This window comes from Thalassophryne amazonica, chromosome 16 (assembly GCF_902500255.1).
Source record: "Thalassophryne amazonica chromosome 16, fThaAma1.1, whole genome shotgun sequence".
NCBI classification, from domain to species: Eukaryota; Metazoa; Chordata; class Actinopteri; order Batrachoidiformes; family Batrachoididae; genus Thalassophryne; species Thalassophryne amazonica.
The window spans coordinates 2,100,001-2,119,061 of NC_047118.1; the positions used below are offsets into that span (position 1 = coordinate 2,100,001).

The 19,061-nt window shown below is 43.0% G+C and overlaps 2 protein-coding genes across 2 annotated transcripts; one reads left to right on the plus strand and one right to left on the minus strand.

The window, feature by feature from the left end:
- Positions 1 to 217: 217 nt before the first annotated feature.
- LOC117528635 (proline-rich receptor-like protein kinase PERK10) lies at positions 218 to 2,092 on the minus strand. The gene is made up of 2 exons (XM_034191262.1): positions 591 to 2,092; positions 218 to 330 (listed from the first exon to the last, which is right to left on the minus strand). Exon 1 carries the CDS (start codon positions 2,073 to 2,075, stop codon positions 645 to 647), a length of 1,431 nt encoding a protein of 476 aa, XP_034047153.1. The 5' UTR covers positions 2,076 to 2,092; the 3' UTR covers positions 218 to 330; positions 591 to 644.
- A 6,447-nt stretch (positions 2,093 to 8,539) lies between these two features.
- zgc:195001 (uncharacterized protein LOC567531 homolog) lies at positions 8,540 to 14,342 on the plus strand. Its single transcript, XM_034190428.1, has 5 exons — positions 8,540 to 8,599; positions 9,534 to 9,597; positions 9,697 to 9,753; positions 9,912 to 10,051; positions 13,886 to 14,342. The coding sequence occupies exons 1-5, from the start codon at positions 8,540 to 8,542 to the stop codon at positions 14,288 to 14,290; spliced, it is 726 nt and encodes a 241-aa protein (XP_034046319.1). The 3' UTR covers positions 14,291 to 14,342.
- Positions 14,343 to 19,061: the final 4,719 nt, after the last annotated feature.

Consider the following 19,061-nt stretch of genomic DNA (forward strand, 5'->3'; position numbering starts at 1 on the left):
AGTGGCACAATTTTTGTAATTTTGCCTCTGTACACCACCACAATCTATAGGTAATTAAGCAATGAAGATGTACTTGTAAAGTAGGATAAATTCAAGGGGTTAAACAAAAAAATATTGCATTATCATTAAGAAATTACAGCAAATTTTATACAAAATGCAAAGTATCTCAAGAGAGGAAACAGCATTTGGTGACACTGATAGGGTCAGGAGTTAAAGTATCAATCAATCAATCAACTTATTTTTTATGTAGCGCCAAATCACGGCGGGCAGTTGCCCCGGGGCGCTTTATGTTGTGAGGCAGGGCCATACAATAATTATGAGGGACCCCAACGGTCGGGGCGACCCCCTGTGGGCAGGCACTTGGCTGCGGTGGGAGGGAGGAACTCCCTTTTGGCAGGAGGAGGCCTCCAGCGGGGCCAGGCTCGGGGAGGGGCGGTCTTCTGCTGAGACTGGTTGGGGCTGAGGGAGGGAGCCAGGAGGGGGACGTGCTGTGGAGGGGAGCAGAGATCGATCGCTGGTGATTGGGTGCGGAGTGATGCGTGCGGAGCGGGAAGGGGGGGAGGCGGTGCATCATGGGAACCCCCCCGCGCTCTGCGTCTGGAGCGGCATGGCCGGGGGATGGTCCGGGGTCACCTGGTCCAGCCCTAACTGTGGGTCTTGGCGAGGGGGAAAGTTTTGGGCCTGGTCTTGGAGGTGGAGGGGGTGTCTGTCTCCCTGGTCTGGGTTGGGGGCTGGTTCCACAGGAGAGGAGCCTGGGGGCTGGGGGCTCTGCCTCCCATTCTGCTCTTGCAGGCCCTGGGAGCTGCGGGTGGGCCTGCGGTCTGGGAGCGGGGCGCTCTAGTGGGGTGATGTGGTGCTGCGGGGTCCCTGGGATGGGATGGGACCTGATTGTTCCGAACCTTGTGAGTAGGAGGAGGAATTTTGAATTCTGTTCTGGAGTTGGCGGGAGGCCAATGAAGGGAGGCCGGCGCGGGTGGGATGTGCTCTCTCCTGCTGGTCCCCGTCAGTGCTCTAGCTGCGGCATTTTGAATTGGCTGAGGGCTTTTTGGGGAACTTTTAGGACAACCTGATAATGAGTTGCAGTGGTCCAGCCTAGAGGAGGTGGATGCATGAATTGGTTTTTCGGCATCGCTCTGAGACGGGACCTTTCTGGTTTTGGAGATATTGCGTGGATGCGGAGGGGCAGTCCTGCATGTTTGTTTGGTGTGCGCTTTGAGTGACGTGTCCTGGTCGGGAATGGCTCCAGGATTTCTCGCAGTGTTGCTGGGGGTCGGGGAGGTGCCATCCGGAGTGGGGATCTGGTTGGACACCATGCTTCTGGGATTTGTGGGGCCGGGTGCGGTGGCTTCGGTTTTGTCTGAGTTTGGAGGCAGGAGGTTGGAGGTCATCCATGTCTTTGTGTCTGTGGGACGGTCCTGCAGTTTGGCTGGTTGGTGTGTGTCCTCTGGTTTCATGGATGGATGGAGCTGGGTGTCATCTGCGTAGCAATGAAAATTTAAGCGATGCCGTCTGGTGGTACTGCCTAGGGGAGGCATGTATGGGGTGAGTGGAGTTGGTCCTGGCGCGGAACCTTGTGGAGCTCCATGGTTGACTTTGGTCTGTGGGGAAGATTCCCCATTTGCATGAACAGACTGTGGTCTATTGGACGGATATGATTCGGACCACCGCAGCGCAGTGCCTTTGGTGCCTATGACATGCTCTAATCTCTGTAATAAAATTTTATGGTCAACAGTGTCAGGGGCAGCGCTGAGGTCCGGCAGAACGGGCGCAGGGATGGGTCCACTGTCCGGGGCCATGGGAGGATCATTTGTGACCTTCACTGGTGCTGTTTCTGTGCTATGATGAGTTCTAAGACCTGACTGAACCTCTTCGGGTGGACCGTTTCTCTGCAGGTGATCGGTTGGCTGTTTTGCAGCTGCCCTCTCAGGAATCTTTGAGAGAGAGGGAGGGTTGGAGATTGGCCTATGGTTGGCTGGGATGGCTGGGTCAGGGGATGGCTTTTTAAGTAGTGGTTTGATTGCTGCCACCTTGGAGGCCTGTGGTACATAGCCAACTAACAAAGATAAGTTGATCATGTTTGGGATTGAAGCATTGAATTTGCCGAATTTGGAGAGCAGTGCGCGCACCAGCTGACACGACAAAAGTTAAAGTGAGCCAACCTTTTATGTACGCGTTACGTGTTGTGTATCTCAGTAAAAAGTGATAATAATGCAAATAACATGCTGTCGTCGTGCGGTATGTATTTTCAGAGGCCCTCCGTTCATGCCCAGTCGCCCAAAATGACAGGTCGGGTCTCTGAAAATGCATACCGCCCTCCTAAAGCATGTTATTGTATTATTATGGAAATATGTCCATTTTATTCACAGTCCCTCCATTTTCAGTGTCCAATAAGTAACAGAACAAAGTAAATACAACCCCAGTTACAATGAAGTTGGGACGTTGTGTAAAATGTAAATTAAAAACAGAATACAATGATTTTCAAATCCTCTTCAACCTATATTCAGTTGAATACACCACAAAGACAAGATATTTAATGTTCAAACTGATAAAGTTTATTGTTTTTGTGCAAATATTTACTCATTTTGAAATGGATGCCTGCAACACATTTCAAAAAAGCTGGGACAGTGGTATGTTTCCCGCTGTGTTACATCACCTTTCCTTCTAACAACACTCAATAAGCGTTTGGGAACTGAGGACACTAATTGTTGAAGCTTTGTAGGTGGAATTCTTTCCCATTCTTGCTTGATGTACGACTTCAGTTGTCCAACAGTCCGGGGTCTCCGTTGTCGTATTTTGTGCTTCATAATGCACCACACATTTTCAATGGGTGACAGGTCTGGACTGCAGGCAGGCCAGTCTAGTTCCAACACTCTTTTACTACGAAGTCACGCTGTTGTAACACGTGCAGAATGTGTCTTGGCATTGTCTTGCTGAAATAAGCAGGGACGTCCCTGAAAAAGACGTTGCTTGGATGGCAGCATGTGTTGCTCCAAAACCTGGATGTACCTTTCAGCATTGATGGTGCCATCACAGATGTGTAAGTTGTCCATGCCATGGGCACTAACACACCCCCATACCATCACAGATGCTGGCTTTTGAACTTTGCACTGGTAACAATCTGGATGGTCTTTTTCCTCTTTTGTCCAGAGGACACGACGTCCATGATTTCCAAAAACAATTTGAATTGTGGACTCATCAGACCACAGCACACTTTTCCACTTTGTGTCTGTCCATTTCTAATGAGCTCGGGCCCAGAGAAGGCGGCAGCGTTTCTGGATGTTGTTGATGTTTGTCTTTCACTTTGCATGGTATCAATCAAATCAATCAAATTTTATTAGTTAAGCGCCTTACAACAACCTAAGTTGACCAAAGCGCTGTACATATAAAAATCGCATTTAAAATATAGTTAAAAAGAGGAACACGGATTCATTTTATTCCCAAGTCTAAAAAGACTAAGTATCAAAAGCACATCTAAACAAATACGTTTTGAGTTTTGTTTTAAAAAGGGGCAGATCCGAGATGGCACGCAAGTCAAGGGGCAGCGAGTTCCAAAGTTTAGGACCTGCTACTGCGAAAGCATGATCACCCCATGGTAGAGTTTTAACTTGCACTTGTAGATGTAGTGACGAACTGTGTTAACTGACAATGGTTTTCTGAAGTGCTCCTGAGCCCACATGGTAAGATGCTTTACTCAATGATGTTGGTTTTTAATGCAGTGCCGCTGAAGGGGTCGAAGGTCACGGGCATTCAATGTTGGTTTTCAGCCTTGAAGCTAAATTCCTTGCAATCAAACATTGAGAAACATTGTTCTTAAAGTGTTGGATTATTTTTTCATGCACTTGTTCACAAAGTGGTGATCTTCACCCCATCTTTGCTTGTGAATGACTGAGCCTTTTGGGGATGCTCCTTTTATATCCAATCATGATACTCACCTGTTTCCAATTAACCTGTTCACCTGTGGAATGTTCCAAACAGGTGTTCTTTGAGCATTCAGCAACTTTCCCAGTCTTTTGTTGTCCCTGTTCCAGCTTTTTTGAAACCTGTTGCAGGCATCCATTTCAAAATGAGCAAATATTTGCACAAAAACAAAAAAGTCTATCAGTTTTAACATTAAATATCTTGTCTTTGTGGTGTATTCAACTGAATATAGGTTGAAGAGGATTTGCAAATCATTTCATTCTGTTTTTATTTACATTTTACACAACGTCCCAACTTCATTGGAATTGGTGTTGTACAAGTGCTGTTGTTGTTAATATATACAACCAATTTTATGTGGTACTTCTTGATCTTCTCCTGCTCTTTTTTCTAATGTTGCCATCACTTGGAATTGTCACATCTACAAGGGCAATTGAGAAGTTTTGAGCCTGACTCAGAACAAATAGGACATGGTTCTTAATCTTTTGCATTCGGAGTGAGTCAATACTTCACATATTCTCGAAAAATGCTGGTTCAAGGATCCAAGAAGGCTTCTGCAAGCATCAGCTGTAGTGAAAGCTGTAGGTTTTGCATATTTTTCTGTGTCCCATTTAATAAATCATGCACACAGTACTGTCCTACTGATGTCTCTGGACACGCTGCTGTGATAGTTTTATGCATGATGCACCACGTAATGTGTTTATTTATCAAATGGTACTGCTAATATTGGCTAACGTGGAAGATGTTGCAAATATAACATCTGTGCCGTCCGTCCTCTTCCTTGAGGTCTCCTCGGTGGACCAAATGTTTTTGTAGCACTCTTTGAGGCACCCAACTTGTTTTCTGAGTTGCAGTTTTGTCTGGACCTGGAAACTGGAGCACAATTACTTTGGGTAAATGGAACGCGGTATTCTCTCAAAGAAAAGTTTTGCTCGAAACACTTTATGGAACACTAGAGCATTTGGGACAGCAAACATCAGTCTAATGCAGCAGTAGGGGAACAGTGGACTTTAGCGAGACTAATGAAGAGTTGGTTGTCAGTGTGAAATGCAAGAGGTGGTAATTTGAGTACAGATCAGTTATACGCAGTGGGACATTTTCCTAGAAGATCAGAGGAGCGTACAGTCACCTCGGATCTGGATCAGAAATAAACAAACACAGATTACACATCAACGCAGAACGTGACAAACACATCTTCATATACCGACATGAAATCCTTTGAATGAGCGTGCTGTCAGTGCAGAGGATATGTGTGTCTAACAAATGAACTTTTGAGACTTTGGAATCTTTATGTTGAAACCTACACCTTGACTGGCATGGCCAGGCTTTAGTGCTGGACCGACATAACAGAAACTCTGCCGTGAACTACTGTGTGCTGAGTGCAACAACTAAAGGCGATAACGAGGATGGAAGCATCTATCTGTACATCAAGGGGCAAACATCTCTCTGTCCAACACAGTCACATAGTCAGACATTCAAAACAGTACTACAGTTTTAGCTGCAGCAGTACTTTGGCCCTATAACACATTTTAGTATCCGATCCTGCATTTTAAAACAAAATAATCATGAATTAAATTGTCGTTTTTAACAGATTGTAAGTAACCATACGGCTGCAGAAACTAAACCTGGAAACTGGTCATACTGTTGTGAAAGTGTAGTGACACGGACCCACAACAGAGGGCGCAAATGAACGGTCAATAGATGAGCCAAAAAGTAACAATTTAATGTTGTGAAGGTGCACAACGAATATACAGACAATCTCAGAGTTTGATAACAGTCAATACACAAAGGTGACGTGTGGGCAGGCTCGAGGATAGAAGACGTCTGTCCTGAGAAGAGCCGGAACCACACGATTTCCGCCGCCACCGAACCTGCTGAATACTGGAGCCGCCAAGTCCCGAATTCCCAGGTGATCACCGTCCCCGACTGTTGGATCTGGTACTGCTGGTGAAGAACAAAGACAGTCAAGTGTGGGTGTGTGTACACCCAGTAACAACAACGGTGGGAATGCCACCTCCACCTCTAATACACACTCGTGCAGCGTCTGTTTAACCACTTATCTGACGGGACGTAGGACAAAACAGTCGCGACCCACGCCGGTCCTCTGGTAAGACAGCTGCAACACAATCAATCAATACAGGCAGAGAAAGTTACCTCCATAGAAGTATGATATCTCAGCGATGAGGTGGAGATGACGTCTGGGTTTTATGGAGTGAGATGATGAAGAATGAGTGACAGCTGTCAGGAAATAATGAGTGACAGCTGTCACTCCCGGCTGTGTCCGTGGCGGTAGTGCCCTCTCGTGCCTGAAGCCCGCACTTCAGGCAGGGCGCCCTCTGGTGGTGGGCCAGCAGTACCTCCTCTTCTGGCGGCCCACACAACACATACATCACCACAGCTTTTTCCATCTGAGTATTTCAGAGGGGGCAGACGTAACACTTCACTTTACCTTAGCTAACCCTATCATGGCCTGAAGCTCCAGTGTCAGAATACGGAGGGAAAGATCAGCCCGGGAGATCGACTGGGCGCTGACATGGGGTCTCCAGAAGCCTTTGGTACCTTCGGCAGTGTCAAGCCTTAGCCAATAGAAATTGTTTCCTTACTGCTTCCACAGTTCTTCTTGTCAGTCTTACAAAACTGTTTAAAGTAGACCTGCATTGAAATAAATGTGGTCAGATTTCAGAAAGAAATAGCTGATATGTATTTATAAGACCCTTGTGAATGCAGTAAAGTAAATCTGTAAACCCAAACTTGTAATTCAGCGGAGAAATCTTTGTTTAAAAATGACAAATTTGCAGCTAAAATTTAGCCCTCTGTGAAAACAGTTTGTACAGCCGTATCATTTCCATGACGTCAGGGACAAGACGACGCGCTCCCGCCTTCAGTCCGATCCCGCATTGAAATTGATTTTATCTGTTAGTAATGTTACTTATACACGTCCTGGTTTCAACATCCAAAAGTAAGCTGCAATGAATGTGAGATACAGATCTGTGTGCTCAGATCAGCAACGACATCGACAGCGGGCGCCGTTCTTCCTCTCCCGCTCTCTGCCTCCGCTGCGCTTATTAAGTCTGCGGGCTCGTTAACGAGCTCGTTAACCGCCGACGCGGGCCACTCACACCACCCGTGTCTGCTTTGCAGCCGGTGTTGTGCCAGATTCAGCGCACAACACCGGCATCACCTCTCTGTCTACTGAATGGAGCTGCAGCACACTTGGCACAAGTCCTGAGATTACGCTCGCTGTTTTAATGCGAAGCGGCTGGTACACCTGTTGCTGCGAGGACAGACTTCTTGCGGCAAAATCCACAGCACCGCACGTCTCGGCAATCGGAGCCCCAGAGCTCCATGGACCCTGAGAGAGGTTTATGTATTTTTAATGACTGGGATTCTTTGCGGGTCTCGCCTCCATATCCCGCGATGGTACCGGAGGCAAAAGACAGTAGATTTTCATTGCGACACCACTCAATCAAACGGGCCTATGAAAAAGTCCCCCAAAATAATTTTCAAGCACAAATAAAAGAAATGTGTACTCACCAAACGTGCCGCAAGACAATATGAAGTTTTAAAAAAGTAGATCCTTCTGTATAAGACAAGAAAAAGGTGCAGATGCAAACTGACGTAAATCCACAAATTACAGTTGGCGCGCAATGCATGCTGGGAGAGGGTCTTCTCCGTGACGTCTCTGCAGCGTCCATGATGAGAGGGACAATTTGCGGAGGGCTAAATGTTAGCTGTAAATTTGTCATTTTCAAATGAAGATTTCTCCGTTGAATGACAGATCTGGGCTTGCAGATTTACTTTACTACATTCAGAAGGATCTCATGTGTAAATGTAAGTCATTTTTTGGTCCGAAGATCTGACTGCATTTATTTCAATGCAGGTCTACTTTAAAGCACCTTTTCAGACAATGTTTTAAACCTTTTCCAACAATGTTTCTGCATTTAAAATAATGGGTAAATTTGTCATCTGCCAGTAAGACTTTCATCTGCATCCTCTCTTTATTCAAATACTACAGATTTGGGTTCTAATAAGATTTGGATTTAGGCCAGATGACCCACAGGTGCAAATCATCACCTTGACACCCCAGAATATCTGTCAAAGGGGAAATCGTTGATTAAAACCCGTCTTCAATTGCTGAATTTTGGCCAAGATTTTCATCTCAATTGCAAAAGGAAATTGGGTCCAATATTTTAAATAGGAGCTAAAATTGACATGTTAGAGTTCTTACTGGTACCTACTATTCTGTTATGAATTTGACTGTAATTGATTTATTGCTGATTACACCTGATTCCTGTTATACACTGAAAAAAGAACCAACATAAAAGTTGTTTCAGTTGGTAACATTTAAATTAATTAAGTTATTTGAACTTAATTCAAACAAACTAAGTTGAACTAAGTTAGATCAACTCTAGCTTACAAACGTCAAAGCTCAAACAACTTAATTCATTTAGATGGTACCAACTGAAACAATTCATTTAAGTTGGTTTAACTATTCTCTTTTTTCAGTGAATATGATTTGTTTGTTTGTTTGTTTGTTTGTTTGTTTGTTTGTTTTTAAAGCAACGGGTGTGCCAGCTTAAATTTTTGTTAAAATCTCCAAAAATGTCCTGCTGAAGAGAGCATTATGGGTTTCATGGAGGATCCAAAGGAGGCTCAGAACACTCCTGATTACTGCATATCAGAGGTGGGACAAAGTCAAGTCATTCTCAAGTCATGAATCAGCAAGTCCCAAGTCAAGCCTCAAGTCAGCTTGCAAACAGGTGGTCATTATGACTTGAGACTTGACTTGCTGATTCATGACTTCAGAGTGACTTGATGGTGACTTACTCCCACCTCTGCTGCATATTGCAACTTGATTGTCCACTTTCACCTATTTTTACACAAGATCATTGCCAGTGTACACCACCGAAATCAGAATATTGCCTTTTTTTGGATCACGATTTAGTCACAATCACAATTTTTGTTCAAACTTTCCAGATTGCTCACAGTGTTCCAAAATGCTGTTTTGACCTCTGATTACACCTGATTTCAGGCTCCAATTGTTTTTTTCCCCCCAAAATAGTAGACACTTTGGTATTTGTTCCAATGTTTAATATCTCTAGGGCTGGACACAGCATTTTTTAACTTGGTGTGTGTATGGTTTCTTCACTGGCTGATATCCAGTGATGCCATTTTTGGCTCCTTTTTCTTCTCCGTTAGCAGATGGGCTGCACGCTTCTTTGGATTTGAGACGGGGGGGGGGGGGTTGTTTTTCCCTACAGAGTAATCCATCCCTTTCCCTTGGGGAAGTCTTCGTTTGCTTTGGCGTTGGACTACATGTTGTTCTCATCTGCAGAGTGTTTGTGGATTTTAAGTTACATGACTTGTTACTCAGAGAACGTAGAGTTCACTGTGTTGCTTTTTTGGGGATTACACCATCAGTTAGACTGGAGCTGACTGGTTTCGTTGGTGGTCATGTTGAACCTGCTCCTTGGCCCACCCTCCATTGTGCAGGTGTTGTGTTTGCTTTGGATTCATAATTTGCTGCATAACACAAGGGGAAAAGGTTGACAAAACCCAAATGTTATGGAGCTGATTGGTTGTGTAACAGTGAATTAACAATCTTTTTTGTATTCCAGGAAGAAAATGCAGTACTCAGGCAGAAGGTAAAGATGCCACGCCGTATTGTTCACCGCAGCTCAAGTATTTGTTGGAACAAATTACAGACATGGTGTTGTGTAAATCTGACAAAGGATTCAGGATGAAGTTTTGTGCACGTCCTCTTCCTGTTTGTCTCCTCAGTGAAGCCGTACGAGCCAAACATCCCCGAACCAACCACCAGGGCAGACCTCATGAAATGTAAGGTGGTCTTCACATGAACATCATGAATGACCCTCACTGTACTATTAATGTTAAAATCGATCTTTTTAAAAGATATTCAAAGCCAGTTTATTTTTCCAAACCTGAAACATTTATCTCTCTCTTCCTGCTCATATTTTCGCTCTCCGCTCACTCAGACTGGTTCCCCACCTCTTTTGATGATAAAACTGCACAGAAGCTTTTGTGGATTTCAGAGCAGGGGTCAAAGGTTGCCCGTACAACAGAGGCGGTCTGCCCATATCCCAGCAGGCCTGAGAGATACGAACACTCGCCACAGGTAGAGCTCGGAGTATAATCAGTGTCGTTTTCTACGAGCGCCTCACATCTGGAAATAACTAAGTGGCCATTATGGCCTAATGTTAATTCAATTATATGGACTATAATATTTATATTTTATTATTTATTCCATTCCTGGATTTGATCAACAAGGTGATCTGTCATCCAGAAAACTCTGCTGAGACACAAGGAATTAGAACTTTCTTACAAACAGATAAAAATCAGATCTTTTTTTAATACCTGGACCACTCAGGATAATCCACATATTCTTCTTGGATTGCCCAAAAGGATAATGGGGTTTATATTAATATATCAAGCATCTTTCCAAAGCATTGTATGGGGGTTTAATCAAAAATAAATAATATACATTTACAAAAGTTCTGCCTCATACACAAAGATTTCGATAACAAGCAAGATACATCAATCACATTATGGGCACTTCCACATTAAAGGGTGCATAGTGAAAATTAGTATTATTAGTGAAATTGTCATGGGCGCAATTTGGTGGGGGATGGGGAACATGTCCCCCCCACCACCTTTTCAACCAGGGGGGACAGAATATGGTATGCCCCCCCCACCTTCTGACATATATGTGTGTACTTGAAACATGCTATGTCAGTCTTATGTGCAAAACCATGTCAGAATAGTATCTTTGTTTCTAAAAGTTTGTATTTTTAGCAGCATTGACTCGTTTCCAACACCTGTTTCTTGTTTGTCACATTCTGAATTTTCTGGGACTGCATTTGCCCAGATTTGAAACCAAAAATAGTTGCCTCTAGGGACTAGTGTCTACACATAAGTATCAATGGACCATATGCTAATTTACTAAATTCTGAAAGTTAGAAAAGGAAATCAGAAAAGCTATCTGGGACCTCAGAAAGCCCATCTGCAATTATTGCTTGATCTCCAAAATCAGTCTATGCAAGTTAAATTATGTTCAGTATGAGTGTTGTCATTAGTGCCACTTTGAAAATTAAATTCATGATAAGTAATTTATCCTAAACTTATGATCTGCTGTTTTTTCAAACTTATGCAAAAACAAATCTTGAGAAAAAAAATACAGTATGCAATAGTTAATCATTAAGAGTCTGTTCTTTCATATTTATAAATACATTTTACCACATTGCAGGTTTTTTTTTTTTTTCATGAAAACTCAACCTTTCATTCTTTTTGAGTTCTACACATGTGGTGATACCTTATTTACACCAGGATGTTAATAAAATCAATGCTGGCTATTCTCAGAATAAAGTACTTATAGCCACAGTTTCATATTGTATAAGTCAAATGGTGTCCACTTTATGGTCTTCACAAAACATTAAAATTACTGTTCTGGATGCTCAGAATGAATCGAAGCTTATCTAGAAACTGTTGGCTTCTGGGGGCCTAAAGCAGCCCCCAGACCCCCAACCTATGGGCTTCGGCCCTGCGGGCCTCGCACTTTGTCCCCCCAATTTCTAGTTCTAAATTGCGCCCTTGGAAATTGTGACTAGATTCTTTAGTTTATCTCAGTAATATTAGTTTCTTGTACATCAGGCTCACATGGTGAATAATCATGCCAATTATCTAAGATCTACCATGATTTGTTAAAAAGTTATGGTTGGAACTCTGACTGTTTTTGTTGGGAAAGTGAAGTACACGGACCCACGCCAGGGGGCGTACATGAACGGCCAATAGGAATTCAAATAAATGACTATTATGCAAATGTGCAAACAAAACCAAATATGCTTCAGTCAATCAATAATCAAAAAGGTGACACGTGGGTAGGCCTGAGGGTAGGAGACGCCTATCCAGAGGAGAGCCGGAACCCACGAAGTTCCACCGCCAACGGAGACCTGCAACACACCAGAGCCGCCAAGTCCTGATTCCCCCAGGTGGCCACCGCTCGTGGCTGTCAGACCGGTACTGCTGGCAGGAACAAAAACAGGTTAAGGGTGGGTGTGTGAACGCCCAACAAACAGTCAGCAACTCACAAAAATCCTTGTGTAGGAATACATCCAAATACTCCCAGAGTGCAGAGGAAAAACTGGAGGACGTGCAGTGTCAATGGTTATACTTAGTAAGTCAGAAGTGAGGAGTAGAGACGCCAACTCCTCCAACTTCCACAAACTCGGCTACAAGCTGCAAGTATAAGTCACAACTGCAAAGACTTCAGTAACAATGAATGTGCGTACAGCACAAAACGGCTGAGTCGGTTTACCTGCGTGGTAAGCTGATAACTCAGCAGAGTTATGGTGTCTCTCCCAGGTTCTTATGGATGTGGTGATGAATAATGACTGGCAGCTGACAGCCAAAACGGTGCACCTGGAGGATCCAACCGGTCCGTGCGCCCTCTGCAGGGCAAAAGGTGCCAGCATGGCAGGGCACCATCTGGTGGTGGGCCAGCAGTACCTCCTCTTCGGCGGCCCACACAACAGTTTTGTGGTCCAATTTGTGTGTCAGTGTATATTTCAGCTTCCAGTGTTATTAAATTGTAAAAGGCGGAACCATATTTTATATTTAAGAAACCTTCTTTGACATCTAACAGTGCTATCTCAGCCATTTACTGAATGCTGGGGAGATTTATTTATTTTCAAATAATGTCCTTTTATCATCATTGGAAACTTGGAACTTTCCTTTAAAAAATCTCCCCTCCAATATAATCCTCCATAAAAGTATAAAAAAACAGATAAAAACCACACACCAAAGTATTCCTTTGTTTATGCAGTTACCTGACAAAATGCCTGAGCTACATTTAAAATGGTTAAAATTAGATCAAGTTACAACAGCATGTTGCAAAATATGACTTTTCATTAAAAAATTTGTCCTCTCCAAAAAATATTTTCAAAAATTTCACATTTCACCAGATTCAGAAATGATTTTTGTTTAAATAAATGCATCAGACTCTAACAGCAAACACATTTCTGCTTTTGTTTGGGATTTTGTTTTCTACGATAAGTAACACATTTTCTAAAAGGAAATATTTGATTGCTTAGTTTGAACTTATGATCTTGGAATCCGTAAATGGCTCTAAGAAACGTCCCTGATTTTGGCAAACCGATGATTCTGCTCTGTGGACTTTCATTGTACTGGGTGTTGGTCAATCCAGTGTGTGCTGCCAAAACCAAACTCTTTCCCATTGGTACAGCTGTCATCAATCATGATCCCAAACTGAAAGTAAAGAGCTCTTGGCAAGTTAAACAATACTTTGTAACTTTCACCACCACTAAATTAAGAGAATGCATAATTTTGACCATTCTGATGACAGAAAGTCTTAAACAGGCTTTTTCTGTGGCAGTTGTATGTTGTAAATCATTCTGCAGAGAAAAAAAAAAAAAAAAAAAAAACAGCTGAAAGACAAAGCTGAAAGGCCAGCATTGTCATGGCATTCATGTCCATGATGAACCCATTTTAACCTCTGAGAATGTCTGGAAGAAGATTTTGTTGAATAAATGAGTCTTGTTTCAAGCACAAAACGGTCAAAATAATTTAAACAACCATGGACTCATTCCAAAATGTGCTGGGCTGGACACATCTTATCTACAGCTTCCAAGAGAACTAATTGATTTCATGTCTTATACCCTCAGATGACAAGTGCATTCTAGTTATAAAAGGTTTTGCAGAGTTTTAGAGATGTTTCTTTCATTTAACTTGGATTATGTTGCCAGTTCTCCACAGACTGCAGGACACCTTTTTGAAGCACTTTCTGTGCAGTTGTTGTGTCTCATTATGAAGGAATAAATACTCCAAGCACACTTTATGTGCACCAAAAATATATCCAGTTTCTTTTTACCACAAACTGAGGGTTTGGACTTGGATCTCACCTCGTTTACTGTTGCAATCTTCTTCTCTTCTTCAGGTCCTCTGTAAGGACGGCCTGTTGGGTAATCGAGGGTATTGGGAAGTGGACTACAGTGGATGGGTTGTGATTGGCGCCGTCTTTGAGACCGCACCAAGAAAGGAGCAAGACGGGTCTTGTGGTATCGGGGAGAATGAATCCTCCTGGGGTGCTGGATGGTCTGGATCCTGCTACCAAGTCTGGCACAACGGGGAGAATGTGGACATCGAGCTCCCCATGACACCAACAATGGGAATCTACATCGACCAGCCAGCTGGCATCATCAAGTTTCTTCTGGTGGAAGGAGAGGATGAAAAGGAAGTGCGGCTGATTCAGAAGATCAATACCAACATAAAGGAGAAGATATTCCCTGCATTCTGGGTTGGCACAAATTCATTCTGCATTCTTCGGAAAAAGGATCAGTGACATGGTAGAGGATGGAGAATGCAGGAGGAAATGGAGATACAATCATTTAAACTGAAGAAATTGACAGCACAGACATGGGGAGCTTGGGAAAAAAAGTTGGAGAACATCATGGGATCTTCACACATCGTGTCTGCTTTCTCTGGTGCCAAGGAAGTGTTCATTTCATATTCTATATTCTGGTGATAAAAGTTCTCAGGGAGTTACTGTATTTTCAGACGTGACACGTAACGCTACATGTCAACTTCAATCAACTTTTTTCTTGTATAGCGCCAAATCACAACAAACAGTTGCCCCAAGGCGCTCCACATTGCAAGGCAAGGCCATATAATAATTATGAAACACAGTCTACGTCTAAAGCAACATAACCAAGGGATGGTTCAGGGTCACCCGATCCAGCCCTAACTATAAGCCTTAGCGAAAAGGAAAGTTTTAAGCCTAATCTTAAAAGTAGAGAGGGTATCTGTCTCCCTGATCTGAATTGGGAGCTGGTTCCACAGGAGAGGAGCCTGAAAGCTGAAGGCTCTGCCTCCCATTCTACTCTTACAAACCCTAGGAACTACAAGTAAGCCTGCAGTCTGAGAGCGAAGCGCTCTAATGGGGTAATATGGTACTACGAGGTCCCTAAGATAAGATGGGACCTGATTATTCAAAACCTTATAAGTAAGAAGAAGAATTTTAAATTCTTAAATAATAAAAAACATGTACCGGACACTATGTTGAAGTGGCATGTTTGACGACTGATGAGCCATATCAAAGACATTATTACAATAGTTACCAATCACATCAACTGTGTCACCATATGTGATCATCGTCGTGGTTATTCCTCTGTGGCGAGGAAGACTGCATCTAGATCGATTGCTGGAAAGGATGGTGAATGTGGAGATGACTGAAGAGGCACAGTCTTGACGTTTCAGTTGTTGCAGGAACCTTCTGCTGGTGGGCATCTTTCTTGCTCTCTCACCTTCCTCTTTCTCCTCTGTGTTGTTCATCTGCATTCCTTCAAAGACTTCCACTCCTGAAAAATCTGCATCCACAATCGATCTACAGATGCCCGTGTGTGGGTTTGTTTACTGTGGGAATGTCGCTGCATACCAACAAACACATGGTCCTTGACAGGTCCTTATCCTGGTCTGATGGCTGGGAAATCCCAGACGATTGAGGTCTGAGGATCTGGTGCAGCCTTCATCCTCCTTCACAAGTCATCCCCTCCTCTGCCTGATACGCCCTTGAGGATTCCTTGTTTCACCAGAGCCACGCTAGATGTCTCACATTTAGGGTTCCTGTTGGGCCTTCATGGTTACCATAGGTCCCCACCATATTTCACACCAACACACAATCCCCTACTTGAAAGTTGACAGTTACTGTTACCCAGGTGTCATGGAGTGGATGAGTGGTTTGGATTGTGACACCTGATCACATATGGTAAAGCTAACTGCTAATACATGATTGCCTGTGCCAACTCCGACTGTGTTTAACATTTTCTTTAATGTGGTCTATTACTGGACGGAGGCCCTGGGGAAGACCCAGGACAACATTGGAGGGATAATATCCCCCAGCTGGCTTTGGAACACCTCCAGATCCCCCAGGAAGCATTTAGAGGACTTGGCCAAGGATAGGGAAGTGTGGGATGAGCTGCTTGATCTGCTGCCACTGTGACCAAGACCCGGATAAGCAGGAGAATAATGAATGAATGGTCTGTTACTCGTCAAACACGTTCCTTCGTCATATCAATGTCTGGGTATAAATAGCGGTAAACTCTACATCCAAAAATACAGTAGTTCTCTTAAAACCTTTATTACCGATATTAAGATAACCGTTTCATTTACTGCTGCATAACTGCTTATTTATACAGTCTACCATAATTTAAATAAGCAGGATAGTTCTTCCTGAGGTTCCCTCATCATCACAGAACCAACTCCTTCAAACTCAGCACTTTACCTGTGGAACGTCCTGAAACTACTTTGACTTTTGTACAGTATTTCCTGAATCTATATTCCACATAATTCAACAAAAAAAAAAAAAACTGCTCCCGCTTTCTCAGCATCATCATTTCAAAGGATGAAATCAGAAGTGCCACAAGAGGGAGCCACAGGTGTGCAAAACCTGTTACCATCTGAATGCATCATGATCACATGGCAGCAATCTGCATACTCCTGTAATGATGATAATTTGACTGTAAAACCACTTACACAACACCTATGCATTACCATGGGTTGAATTGCTTACCAACATTCAGTAAGATCTTATTTGTTTTTGGACGTGTTAAAAGTGCACACTTCAGAACCTGCATCTTTTTCAATGTACGAAATGTTGCCAATAAATTTGACTATTCCACACCAACAACGTCCATTATGTTTATGCAATACAGCTTAACTTTAATATATATTGTTCTTTACATTTTGTTACGCAACACATGGGCATTATACTAAAAAAAAGTACATCAAAAGGGTAATTCCTTAAGGTATGATAAAATCTAGAGAATACCCTAAGAGCTCAAAGGGATAACCAGAAACAAATCACACCAAAACCCCTTTGCTTGACATGTAAAAGTAGATTTACCACATTGGAGCTCAGGTCAGGTTTGGAAGCATGCACTGCTTTTGTGCGTCTCCACATCCACCACATCCTGAGTCTTGGATTGCAACCACCCAGGCAGACAACCAGTCCATCTCCATCTCTCAAAAGTAACCATCTGCTGCAGCCAGGTAAACTGTAGGTGTCCCCTTGGCCTTCTCCAGCTGCTGTAGTCCTCAACACTACAAGTTTAACACTTCTGCCACATACATTTACACCTCTGACGGCCACTTGCAGAAAGCCTGGATCTTTAAGTCTTGATCCACAATTGCAAACACAGACACTGATTTCTTACTAAGCTTTGCAGGTGCTGCAAACAGGGTGTACACCAATACTGCAAAGATCACAGCTTCACCCACAGTTAACCTTTTCTCACCAACAAAAGCCCCTAAGCCAATTTTAACCCCACAACCCTACAAAACACCCACCCCATGCAAGCACTGAACAGGGTAGGAGCCACAACACATCCCTGATGAACGCCACTGTGCAGCAAGAAAACTTCAGTTTCTGTCCCAACACCGTGCACTCAGGTTGTTTATGGTGTCCACCAACTCCCTGGAGAGTGATGCTGCAGCCCAGGTGTGACCATAAAGTGACCTCTGCAGGCCTTTAGGATTACTACAGTGTACTCACTGAAATATAACCACAAGTCTGTTCTGTTGGTGTTGCTCCTTTATTTGACCAGAAAAGAACTTGAAACATTGGTTTTCTTTTGAAATATCAAAGATGGACAGTTTAACTCCTTTCAAATCAACATGACTCAGTCTGTCTTTCTCATTCAATCTGTTATTCGAACAAAATATTCAAGAGGAGGGTGGAAGAACATCCCAGAGAACACAAGGTCATTTTACAATCATTCTATAAATCAGTCATTCATCTGCAATAGCAAAAATAATAAAAATGAAGACACCCACACGATGAGGAGTTGTTGGAGTACCGCTCACAGTTTCAAAGGCTTCATATGAAATTCAACACCTTCTTATTATCAGCTACAGATTTGTTTGTTTCTGGTGGTATTGTTGGAGCAGAATGTCCTTCTGGCAGCAGAATCTTTTCTCACCGAGAGCCCAATCACCTGCTCTTATGCTCCAATCGCTTCTTTTGCATTGATAACAGTGTTATCACAATTACATGACTCCAGATGGTAATGAATTAAATGACTTTTTGTGTTTCATGCTCAAAACCATCATTAACCGGCTTGACATGACTTTGCCAAATGTACTTTACAGTAAACTCCTCAAAGAAGTCTACAAAATCTCCCAGCATGCACCACCTTCATCTCCAGTAAAAACAACTGGAGCTTCCTCCGTGCTGGTTTGACATCGTGTTTCATATCTAGTCTATTGGCCAAGCTGGTTTGGGGGACCACTTAAGGGCACAAAACAACACTTACAATTCAGGCTCAGCACACGTGGCTGACCCAAATGTATGGTGGCCATCCAGGGTGGTGCCTCTAGCCAGGTCGGGGTTAATGAAGAATTACACAGGGGTCAAAATTTAAAAATGCTCCAATCATATTGAAAACTATACCACATGATTTGTCTGATAATAAAGATTCCAAAAAGGTATAGTTTGAACTATCTGTGACTGAATGTTCTGGGGATTTGGGTAAAAACAGCAAGAATGGTGACAAAGGTCAATTTCAGTTTGTACAGGTGTTAAAGAGTTGCTCCAATTTTGGTAAAACATGATGCAAATAATTGGTTAACTGAAAAAGGAATAGTTTGCACTATCTGTTATACTTAGTTATCAAGTTACAGGGTAACATGTCATATATCACAGAATCCAATGGACTTCAGTCTTGTTTGACCTTTACTATGGAGGTCAAACATTCAACAGTCAAAACTATTCCATTTATTAATCCTATTAGTGCAACCAATAATTTGCATCTTTTTTTTCTTTTTTACCAAAACTGAAGAAACTCCTGTTCAAACTAGAATTGACCTTTGTCATCATAACTCTATACCATTCAGTCATAGTCCAAACTATACCTTTTTGGAATCATTATGACCAGACAAACAATCTGGCATTTTAAAATTTTGACCCCTGCGTAATTCTTCATTGACCCCTACCTTGCTACAGCAGCCACGCTGGATGGCCACCATACTTTTTGTGTAGGCCATGGTACACTGAGGCAGGACTGTAAGTGTTGTTTAGTCCACTTAAGTGGAACTAATTAAGTCAAAACTGACCACTG

Coding starts and splice junctions, on each gene's coding strand:
- zgc:195001 (XM_034190428.1), top strand. CDS start 8,540: ATGGGTTTCATGGAGGATCCAAAGGAGGCTCAGAACACTCCTGATTAC. Junction 9,598..9,696: donor TATTGTTCACCGCAGCTCAA/GTATTTGTTGGA, acceptor TTGTCTCCTCAG/TGAAGCCGTACGAGCCAAAC. Junction 9,754..9,911: donor CAGGGCAGACCTCATGAAAT/GTAAGGTGGTCT, acceptor CCGCTCACTCAG/ACTGGTTCCCCACCTCTTTT.
- LOC117528635 (XM_034191262.1), bottom strand. CDS start 2,075: ATGATCAACTTATCTTTGTTAGTTGGCTATGTACCACAGGCCTCCAAG.